Source organism: Rhodamnia argentea, chromosome 10, assembly GCF_020921035.1.
Source record: "Rhodamnia argentea isolate NSW1041297 chromosome 10, ASM2092103v1, whole genome shotgun sequence".
NCBI classification, from domain to species: Eukaryota; Viridiplantae; Streptophyta; class Magnoliopsida; order Myrtales; family Myrtaceae; genus Rhodamnia; species Rhodamnia argentea.
Genome location: NC_063159.1, coordinates 16,939,003 through 16,949,754, shown reverse-complemented (window position 1 = coordinate 16,949,754; position 10,752 = coordinate 16,939,003). Strand labels below are relative to the sequence as shown.

At 42.8% G+C, this 10,752-nt stretch overlaps 2 protein-coding genes across 2 annotated transcripts; one reads left to right on the top strand and one right to left on the bottom strand.

Moving 5' to 3' along the window:
- Positions 1-680: 680 nt before the first annotated feature.
- Positions 681-8,870, top strand: LOC115730190. The gene is made up of 5 exons (XM_030660792.2): positions 681-896; positions 927-1,007; positions 1,097-1,838; positions 5,287-5,707; positions 5,799-8,870. The coding sequence occupies exons 2-5, from the start codon at positions 976-978 to the stop codon at positions 6,698-6,700; spliced, it is 2,097 nt and encodes a 698-aa protein (XP_030516652.2). The 5' UTR covers positions 681-896; positions 927-975; the 3' UTR covers positions 6,701-8,870.
- Positions 8,871-9,064: 194 nt separating this feature from the next.
- LOC115732350 (HVA22-like protein f) lies at positions 9,065-10,460 on the bottom strand. The gene is made up of 5 exons (XM_030662993.2): positions 10,338-10,460; positions 10,017-10,043; positions 9,783-9,905; positions 9,401-9,647; positions 9,065-9,300 (listed from the first exon to the last, which is right to left on the bottom strand). Exons 1-5 carry the CDS (start codon positions 10,382-10,384, stop codon positions 9,259-9,261), a joined length of 486 nt encoding a protein of 161 aa, XP_030518853.2. The 5' UTR covers positions 10,385-10,460; the 3' UTR covers positions 9,065-9,258.
- Positions 10,461-10,752: the final 292 nt, after the last annotated feature.

Sequence of the window (10,752 nt, the reverse complement as noted above, 5' to 3'; positions counted from 1 at the left end):
CACAATATTTCAAAAATTACTGAGGTTAGAATAATTCATGTCAGAAATACATGAGTGGAAATAGATCACAATTCAACGCCCGCTTTTCTCACATGCGAGGAACTCGACGAGCGGGATCGGCCCCCATGCAACAGAAAAAATCGAGTAAGAATCCAGTCGTTAATACCATATTTGGATATCTATCCCAAAAGATCCGAGCTTATACAAGACGGCTGATCGCAACTCAATACTCGAAAGATGTGATATATTTATAAAAAAATTTATGAAAATCGAGCAATTTATCAAACAATCGTATAAAAGTCTGCATCATAACATCATCAAAACATTCAATATATATATTTTTTGCAGCGAGGTAGAGAATGGGTGGTCCCCCCAACAACTGCAACAACAACCTAGAAAATTACTTCCACGGTTCCACCGGACATCGAAAGGTGATTTTTTTTTTTTTTTGGTCCGTCGAAAAGGAAAAATGTAAGGAGAGGGGCGAAGGAGAGAAAAGAAGATAATTTTCCAAGGAGGGAGGATATTGTAAGAGGAAACGAGAATAAAAAGAAAAGAGTTTGGGGCGGGGGAGGGGGGAGGGAAGGAAATATTCTTTTTATCACTTTGCTTTAGAGCGTTCGCTTGGGGTCTCATAGGTCGTTGTCAGTCATAAATTAGGGAAAGGTAAAGCTATCATCACCTCCCCAGAGCGGGAAAACAACACCTCTCTCTCTCTACTTTCTCTCTCATCTGCGCATCAAAGCAACCCAAAATGTTTCCTCCATTGACGAACACCTCTCGCTTCTGTCTCTCTCTCTTTCGCTTTCGGATTCCGTGGGTTGAGCTCTACTTGCGTCTAGCTTCGCTGTCCATCTTCGCCTAAGAGCTCCCTCTCTCTCTCTCTCTCTCTCTCTCTCTCTTTCGCTCTCGCTCTCGCTCCCTCGCTCTCTGGCATCTCTTTCGCGGCGATTGCTTGCGTACAGCTGAGAAATCATGGCGGATTCGTTCGGAGGGTTCTCCATACGGTAAGTCTCTCTCTCGTCTTCCCCATGCATGATTACTCTCTCTCTCTCTCTCTCCCTCTTAATCTTTGGGGGTTTTGTCCGTGCTCTAGGGAGTACGCCTTGAAGATGAGGAGCGAGGACGCCGCGAAATGCTGGCCGTTCAGTAGCGGCGACCGCGATGACGCGATCGCTCGGGAAGTCGCGGAGTCTCTCCTCCCTCCCATGTCCGTCGCCAAGTCCCGCTGGTGGTCCCGCGAGCTCGAGATCGCCAGATCAACCAGTGACGACCTCCACGCGCCCTCCCGGGGCGCCAACGGCGCGCGCGGTTTCGTTTCCACGGGGTCGTCGAGCCTCGGGGAGCCGCGGCCGAGCTCGGGCGAGCCGCCGAGATCGGAGATCATCACTTTCGATTGCCCGGTCTGTGGCGTCCTGACGGCGGCTACGGTGAACGCCGTGAACGCGCACGTGGACAGTTGTCTCGCTAGGCAGGAGGAGAAGCGGCAGATGAAGGCGAAGGCCAAGTCGAGAGCGCCGAAGAAGCGCTCTATTGTCGAGATCTTCGCCATGTCGCCGCAGGTCCAGAGGTTTAGCGGCCGCGAGGACTCGACGATAGCTGAAGACGAGGAGGAGGACGAGGAGGAACAAGAACGAGAAGACGAGTCTCGCCATAAAGCGACCGATGCTGTGAATTTGAGGAAGAAGAAGGTGAAGAAAAAGAAGAACACTGTGTGGCCTCGCGTGTCAGCCGTGGGGAAAATCCATAAGAAGAAGAAGAAGAACAAGAACAAGAAGGCGAAGAAGAAGAAGAAGAAGGCGTTGAAGAAGATCAGTGGAAATGGGTCAATTAACAAGGTACGCAAATTACGCCATGGAATAATGTCTGTTTCGCTTAATTTCGCGTTTTTGGAGGCCTTGGATTGCTTGGCATTTGATCCGTTGTGTCCACATTAGGGTAATGATTATGGAAAAAAGTTGAGCCGATTAGCGAACCGTAGTCTGATTTGCCACGTTCCGTCGGTCGGTTTTCACTTGCCTTGCCCATAAAATCACTGGCGGAAAAGCTGATCAAGGGACCGTACACGTTTCAAAACGCGACCAATGGCCCTCGCAGTTGTACTTGGTTGTGTGAGCTGAGAAGAAATGAGATTCGAGACAAAGAGAAAAGTTAAAAGAACCACGAGAGATGGGGTTTCTCCTGGCTCGGCGGGGTGATTTCAGCTGTGTTTCGGTGGCTAGGAGAGGGCAATGTCTTTGGTTGTGAGTGTGTGTGGGGGGTGGGGGGTGGGTGTTCCAGCTGTGTAGTACGGTTTGAGCATTGAGGAGGGTGTTCTTTTTTATAAGTCTAAGATAGTGATCTCTTCCTCCTCGGTTTTTGCAAGCGTATCCTAGATTGATGATGCTGTTTTTTTCCTCACCTTCACTGTTGGGAGTATTTTGTAGGATATGTAATCATGGGTTCACATTCCTCTACTGATTAAGTTCTCACGGAGTTGTATCTTCAATTTCATTCTTGGGTTGGGGATGGACGAATAGGTGGAAATGCGTCTATGGGGTGCCTTCAGGAAGGGAAGTTCGTATGTTTGTTTCAGAAATCGGCACCTTGGGCAAAGATTTAATTGCTCAATCAAGGGTGTGTTAGGCATGATCCATCGTATTGTAGATGGTGTTTGCATGCGATATAATCTTACTAACTAGTCAGTGAAATTGTGAGGATGGTGACACTCCGATACTGATCCTTGTTCGAACATTAAGTTCCTGGTAAGCATCCCACTTTTGGAGTCAGGGTTTTTCTGGTGTCGATGCCAAATAAGCTTGTAGATTCTATGATATTCTTCTCTTAGTCATGTGCTGTTTGTGTCTGCGTGAGAGAGAGAGAGAGAGAGAGAGAGAGAGAGAGAGAGATTCTCCTTCATACTGGATTATTGATGGGGATCTCATCCGGATTCGATCGCTGAGTATCCAAGGATGTAATATTGTGTAGTTGTTACCATATGAATGACGATAAGGTCAAATAATCGATTTGATTTTTACCGTCTATATGCTTTTAAAGGTGGGATGTTTGGTACAGGCACTAGTCCAGAACATTAGGGTTCTTTCCAGCTTTTGCACTGCCCATTCATAACTAGTTAGACGGTACATTCACTGAATAACATGCGATGTCAACGTGTCAAAATATGCAATGTACATTAAGGTGTAGTTGGCAAGATATCCGGACGTCTATGGCACTTTGTCTAAGTATGATTGGCAAGATATCTTGCACTAGAAGATTTTTTATGACTCCATATGAGGGATGATAATCGTGCTTTTGCGTGTTGATGTCAAAGTAGAGCGCATGACTTCTTTCTTCCTGCTAATTTTAGGTGTACTTCTCTACTAGGGATAACTTGTCTTGACTTTTCAGTCTAGGAATCAGGTTTCATATGCATTCAATATGCCGGAATTTTTGTTATGTTGACAACCTCTTTCAATCTTGACTTTGCTCTTGCTGATTGCTCATTCATACCGGAGCATCTGCATCTATTTTGGAGCTTGTATTGGCTCCAATAGGATCTTTAGCTTTTCTGACTTGTATTGGTTTCTTTTTTATTAACTTTTCAATTGCTAAGTGCCATTGAGATTGTATCCAATTTGAGCTTTGGTGATGGAATGTTGTCTTTGTTAGCTGTTCTATTATAATAGCGTCCTCAAAGGGAAAAAAAGGGTTTTCCTATTTGGAAATGTACATCCTAGAAAACAATGTACTGGTCAAATGTTTAACTTATTAATCACCATCTACTCTATCCTAAACTTTTGGTTCTGACAGAAGGCCAATATTGATCGGAGGTGCTGATAAAATCACCTGCAAGATACAAGAGGTTAATTTGGCCAAGAGTACCTTATTTAAATCTCTATTATCAACAGTTAAATCTGCATGAAATGAAACTCACAGGGAACTCTTAATATGTGGTTATATCACTGTTATATTTTAGATCATATGGTCTAGCATCGGCTTAGAAGTCAAGTCTGTATTGGGGCTCAACTATATGAATGGACAAGTTGAATGTCAACTATTTGGGCCCACCTATAAAAACTTGAAAGTGGTAATTCTGGTGAATTGAGCCATAACTTAAACCTTGCCATCACCTTGCTCCCAATTGCCTCTTAAGAATGTCATCTATTGATACATCTATATCCATGGAGATTATCGCTGAAAGGTGAAATTGCGTTTTGCTGTGTTCTCTAAGTTTTATTGTTGGCAATTAGATCTGAGTCACTTGAAAATGAAGAAAAGACACAAACAAAGGAGGCGAAAGTTGGAGCAGACAATAGCTTGGGGAGTTATATGGCCATAATTTCTTGACTTCTTAAATAGCCAATGGTAGTGCAGCTTCCATTGCAGCTTTCATATTCCGTGATGTTCATACTTAAGAGCCTTTTTTCATAGAGGATGTAGAGAACCATTTCTTCAGAACTAGAAAAATTATGTGTCTTATAGGTCATTGAAAGGTTATATTTTTACATTCTAGCTTTATGAAAGGCTCCAAGATTCCTTCCTTTGCCAACATAACTGATTAAAAGAGAGATGCTTTCCTGTTGCAGGCATCCATTTGACCTTCAATAGTTAGACTTCACGAGATGAGCATTTTTTATTTGGTTTTGTTTTAGAGGAACATGGGTTAGGCTTAGAATAAGGTATATGGCTTATGCCCTGAATTGGTCATTGGACAAGTACTTGAGCAACTGATCCCGCTCAAAGGGCCTTTGAGTGATCTTTTTTTCTGGTAGCTGTTGAAAAATCGACAGATGATGGCCCAAAAATAAAGTCGGAGATTTTGTCCAATAGCCTCGAAGAAGTGGCATCTTCAATATTTCTTTAAGCTGGAAACTATCCACAGCTTTCACAGCCAACATTTGTCTATCCAAGAAACTCGAAAATTGCACGTAACTGAAGGAGGGGAAGGAATGTGTGGTTTCTTCTGGTCTAAATAGGAGTAATAGGTAGAAATTGCTGCATCGGGAATATCTCTAGATATCGATGAAGGTTTGTTTACAGTGCTGGGATTCGTCATAGCAACACAAGCATAAATTTGGAAATCGACAATGCTTCCTCAGATCTCATTCTCGGCAAGATTCAATCCCACGTGCATATGGGCACATGCTTATTATCTGTTGAAGCTAAAGTGCTTCATGCAGTATCAGTACCTAGTGCCAAAAACTGAATTTCTTTTGTGGCCAAGCTCTTCTACTAAATTATGCCAACTTCTTGCAGATGGAAAGTATTTCTCTATCATCTAGCTGAAATCTTCTAAATTGGTTTCAGGAGAGTAGTCCAAAGCTTAGGCGGAAAATTGCATCCCATTTGAGCAGAAATGTGAATTGTTTATGGAACAAGAAGAATAAAAATGACATACTAGATGCTGCAAGCATAAATAAGGAAAAGCCCAGTCTCAACTCTTTATCTTCACCAAAGAAGCATAAGGCTATGGAACCATGTAAGTCTATTGCCAAGCGCCAGAAACCAGAATGTCCTGTTCGTGGCATTCTCAAAAAACGTGCAAGATCTTATTCTGGGCAAGATTCTACAGTCTGTAACAGACAGAGCAGTGCCCACGTAAATTCTCAGACTGCACTAGTTGAAAAGCATGTGAGGTTCTTGATTAAGGATGATAAGTCCGGGACCCAAGCAAAATCAAATCTTCAGGCCAGTCTTCAACAATCCGGCGGGCATGCAGGTTACACAGGCAAGAGTCCCTTGCTATAGTTTAAGATTAAATTTTTACCGGAGCTAAACTTTGAAAATTTGTTTTATGTACATGCTTGATGCTCCTGCAGATGAGGACCATGGTCAATTGATTGGAAGAGGAGGAGATCTGGTCCAAGTAATTGGAGCTGGGGACAACCTCTCTGATAGTGGGAAAGATGGAACTGAGGATCAAGCCATTACTCGAAAAGGACAATTGCCAGATACCTGTCATCATATTGATATAAGAAGTCATGTGAGGCCCCAAGCTAGTTGTCAGCATATTGTGAATCTGTCAGAAGAATCTAATTCGCCAAGTCAAATTACAAGGGTTTCCCATGAACATTTCAAAATGTATGGTCAGATGAAGTTGGCTGTGGATGACAGCCCCCAAAATGTGGACTACCGTGCTTTCCAAGGGGCAGTGAATGGAAGGGCTGCATCATGCTCAAATGTTAGTGTAGCCAGTAGTGCATTTAGGCCTGAAAATTCTGGTACAGAGTTGATGAAATGCTTTCTTGGTGCCAACCATGATTTTTGTGGAAAGAAACCCATCGCAATGGCTGTTACAAGATCGTCTTCATCTTGTTTTGCGATCAACGGAAGTTTGAGTGGGAGGCTTTCCATGTCATCAGTGTCTTCAGTGGAGGATGCAGCTGACTATGCTGTACTTAAACAACCATTATGTTCTCTTCCTCCGAGGAATTTGAGCGGTAACTTGACTCACTTGCCTGAGTGGAGCGAAAGAATTGTTTCCTTAACTGGAAAATCTATGGATGAGGATTTTTTGGGCTTACCACTCAATTCACATGGTGAGCTGATTCAGCTGAACTCAAGTGGTTCTATGCATACCCAGGTAAAGAAGTGGGACATGGTACCTGGTTCCTCAAATTTCTTGCCTAATGAAAGTCTGATCCAATCAAGAAATATGGGAGACCATTCAAGATTGAAAGAGAATTGTTTTGTAGAAAGAGCGCGCAAAAAGATCAGCTGAACTTGTTTCCCATGGAAAATTTTTCTGTAGAGAACTCAAGGTTGAGCTTGCTGTCCAACCAAGGTGGCTTGGAATCTCAAGACACAACCAGAGCTGATGTTTTCTGGCAAAACTTTGAAAGGCGTAGCAGTTCGGCTTACCCGCTTGATGCAGACATAAACCAGAAAAACATCCCTGTTAATGCTTGCAGACAGTATGACCTGTTTGAGACCCAAAAAGGGAAGGGGGTGATTTACTTCAAGGAAAATGCAGATCATGTGTTGCCAACTACCACCCCAGTGACGATGCGGCTGATGGGAAAAGATGTCGCTGTTGGTAGAAGCAGCAGGGAGACACATGGATCCGAGGATGGGAAAATTTGGACTGATAAACAAATCATAATAGAGCATCAACCTTCAAGTAGTCTGAAAAACAGTTTCTCGGAGAATAATCCTTTCTTACATGACTGGTCTGCATATTCAGCTCCGCGAAAACCAAAAGGAACTCTACACCCCTCATTTGAAAGTCAAAACGCATTTCATCTCAGATCTCCCCAAAAAGCTCCTGAATCCTTAGTTTCCAATCCCTGCATTGGCTGGCAAAGTGAGGTAGTACTTCCAGATGGCAAAGTTTCAGCACAAAGAAATCCCTATTTAGAACACCGACCTTTTACTCACCATCCTTATTCTCCTTTGGTTTTCCAATTGACTAACCATCCTGAGCCCTTTATGGTTGGAGCTGAAACATTAAGAGCAGACTCTCAACTAGCTTCACGATCCGTTTCTCATCAGAGCTGTCAACAGATGAATAGGGGTCCAGAGCTCAAAAACCAGCAGAGTCTCCCTCATCCTAAAACATCAGCTCCGACTGTTCCTTTTCTAAGTCCAGATTTCAGAGAACAAAAGCAAATAGCACAGCAGTGGCAGTTACCAAGCTCCCATAAGGAACTACCTCGGTTTACTTTCAGTCGTCCAGCCGCAGAATCTAGAGAGCCTACACCGTCGCAATTGAAGAGCTTCTCTAAGGATCTATCCCTGTGGAGACCAATACCGAATGCATCAGAGCGGGGAAGTGCCCCAAGTCCTCAGTATCAATCATTTTGTGATGGAGGCAGCATTCATCATTCCTATGGTACACCTGCAAACAACTTTTTCCCAACTCCACATATGCATTATCCACCAGTTACTTCTTTTCCCTACAATACCATGGCTTCACAAGTGGACAATCCTCTGGTTGTGTCACCTGTAGCTTGCCCACGCCCGCCATTTGTGCCTGTGCTCCCACGGAGTAAACCGACTTCTGCTGTTAGCATGAGCTATAGAAACGGAACTGATTTAGGAGGTGGCACTAGGTCAAATTCTTTCGGTGTCAAAATTCCTGGTTTTTGTAAGAAAACCAAGAAGAGGCCTGCCGTCGGAGTGGATGATCTCCAGAAGCATGGTAAGCCAAACTTAAAACTGCAAAGGCATGGAGTGGGACTACCAATATCGAGAGAGAATCCATCACTCAAGCTGGACTCAAACGGGGAAAGAGCAAGCAGCACGGTATGTCTTCAGGATGGGATTCAGAAGGATGGGTTTGTGAGTTTGCTTGGCGGTCAATCGTTTAAACTGACTGAAGCTGCCAAACCAGGTCCAACGAAACTGAGCGCTGGAGCAAAGCACATTCTGAAACCGAATAAGAATGTGGACGATGATAACTCCATGCCCATTCATTCAACAATCCCTTTTGCCGGAATCACTATGGTTCCAGAATCTCAAGTGAAGTCAGCAAAGATATATGAGTTCTAGCGGACGAGGTTCTACACCGACAGTATATGAAGGCCGTGCTTCATAATTGCTAATTCTCCTGTTCCAGGCAATTGCTGTTCGGTGATCGAGGATGAACGGCTGCTATTATTACCCTTCAGTGGGTGACCTCCCCGATCTCCGGCTGATTTTTGGGAAGCATTTTGGGGTCGTGTGAAAGCCAATTCGACAGGTTGGTTAATTATTCCTTTAGTTTCTCTAATGTGATCGCAGCAAGTGTTTTTGGTGCCGAGTTAATTTAATTCTGCAACTCTAAATTTCTGTGTCTGTAAGTTTTGGATTGTTTCCTCGAGTGCTTGAATTCTGGAAGAACTCGTGTTTGCCACCAGAGTTAAGATGAAGTACGAACCTTGTATTTACGATTGCTTTTACTGGGTTTTGTCTATCCATGTATTGTTGTCCTCCTTAGGTTTCTGCGATCAATTAATCTATTTTAACTTGATCGCAGTATTGTGCGGTTATGTTGCATGACGATCATGGAAGGTTGGTTTTGCTTCTCGGATTTCATTCAAAGATTCGCGCGTACCAGGGTTTCATCACTATCGTTCGTTGCATGCGCCTGCATGCATACTCCAAATTAAGAACAGCATCATGTTTTATAACCTTCAATTGTTACATTCACAAGGGACATGGCGAACTAGACACAAAACTATCTTTATACTGAGTTCAACATGAATATAAACCGTTCTCAAATGTTCTTTACACGAAGAACTGTTAAATATGAGTTGAATACATATTTGCGTGTTCTGTGAAGTATAAAGAACGAACGAACTAAGATCTTATCTCTTTCTGCTTCTTCGCTTCCTTCTCGGCCTGCACGATTACCGACTAATTTGAAATCAAGAATATAAAGTCTCTGTTAGAGAAAGAGAGACTGTCTTGTTAATGGAAGAAAATGGAAGAGAAATATTACCGCTTTGATGACCCGATCAAAAGCGTCGGGTCCATATCTTCCGATGAAACGCTCAACAGACTTTCTTGCATCGAGGCTCATCATGAGAAGGACCTTCTTTTGGCTGTCCGAATAATTTGAGCTCACGTAATAACCAATCTTCACGTACTTCCTCACCAAATTCTCGTAAATATATGCAGCTCCGTTGAAGATTGGTAACACCAGCCACATGCAGAATAGAAGTTTCATGTACGGCCAGAAGGGTAGCCTGATATATACACCGTGATTAACATTACGCACATGCATGATATTTGCGAATGATACATCAACGTACTTGATTGATTACTATATAAAAGAGAATTAAATGGAATGGGACGTGCATGGGCATGCATGCATTTATTACCATGCTAGAATTTGATGACAAGATAGCTCGAATAGCGTTATGAAGGAGTATAAGACCCAGTAGGTTAGCCACTGCTGATCATCTAGGGTTGAAGGGCTCTCTATTGCTCTCATGGATGCATACCTGCAACGATCAACCATTTGATTATCATTAGCGTTCTTGATTTCACATTCTTCTTCGACATTATCGGTCTAATGACGAAAGGATAGTATTGTGCAGTAAACTCAAACTTACAATGGAAAAAGGAGCATCACTCCAGGCCTGTCGGAAAACGAACAACTTATCAGATTTAGCCAATATGATATTGCCCGACAAGATCCAAATACTTCACGTTTGCTCAAGCAATAGGAATTTATACAGATATTGCGTTCATACATATATGATCCAATGACTATAACAAGATCTAGACTAATTGATTAGTCCATTTTGAATGACCAATCCCATCCTCCTAACATAACTTAATCACGTAGATGTATAAAAAAAAAAGAACGATTTTGCAAGATTAATCTCCCGATTCATGCGTGACATGCACTGTGATGTAATGTAGCTACGCACCCGACCAACGCGTCCAAGCGTCTGGCGAAGACTCCAAGAACGCCCATTATCGCTGAACTTGTGCGGATCCACGAGGTCTTGATGATTTGATCTAGACTTGGAAGAAATATTTTGAAACGAAGAATAAAAAGACGGGCCAAAGTATGTAAGAGAATAAGGGGTCGATGGCATGAAGAAAAGAATGATTTTCATTGTGTGGGCAAGAAGTCTTCCTTCCTCCGACAACAAGTAAAAGGAAACATGTAGACAAAAAAAAAATAATAATAAAGGAATTAAATCCACACATGCATGTTAACGTGCAGATGGAGAATTTCAAAAGATTGCATCTTTCCTTTTGTGGTGCGTTATACTACTTGTTTCATCATGTTAGTGATGGATTTCGTCAAAAGTTTAGGGTTACGTATTGTTCTATACG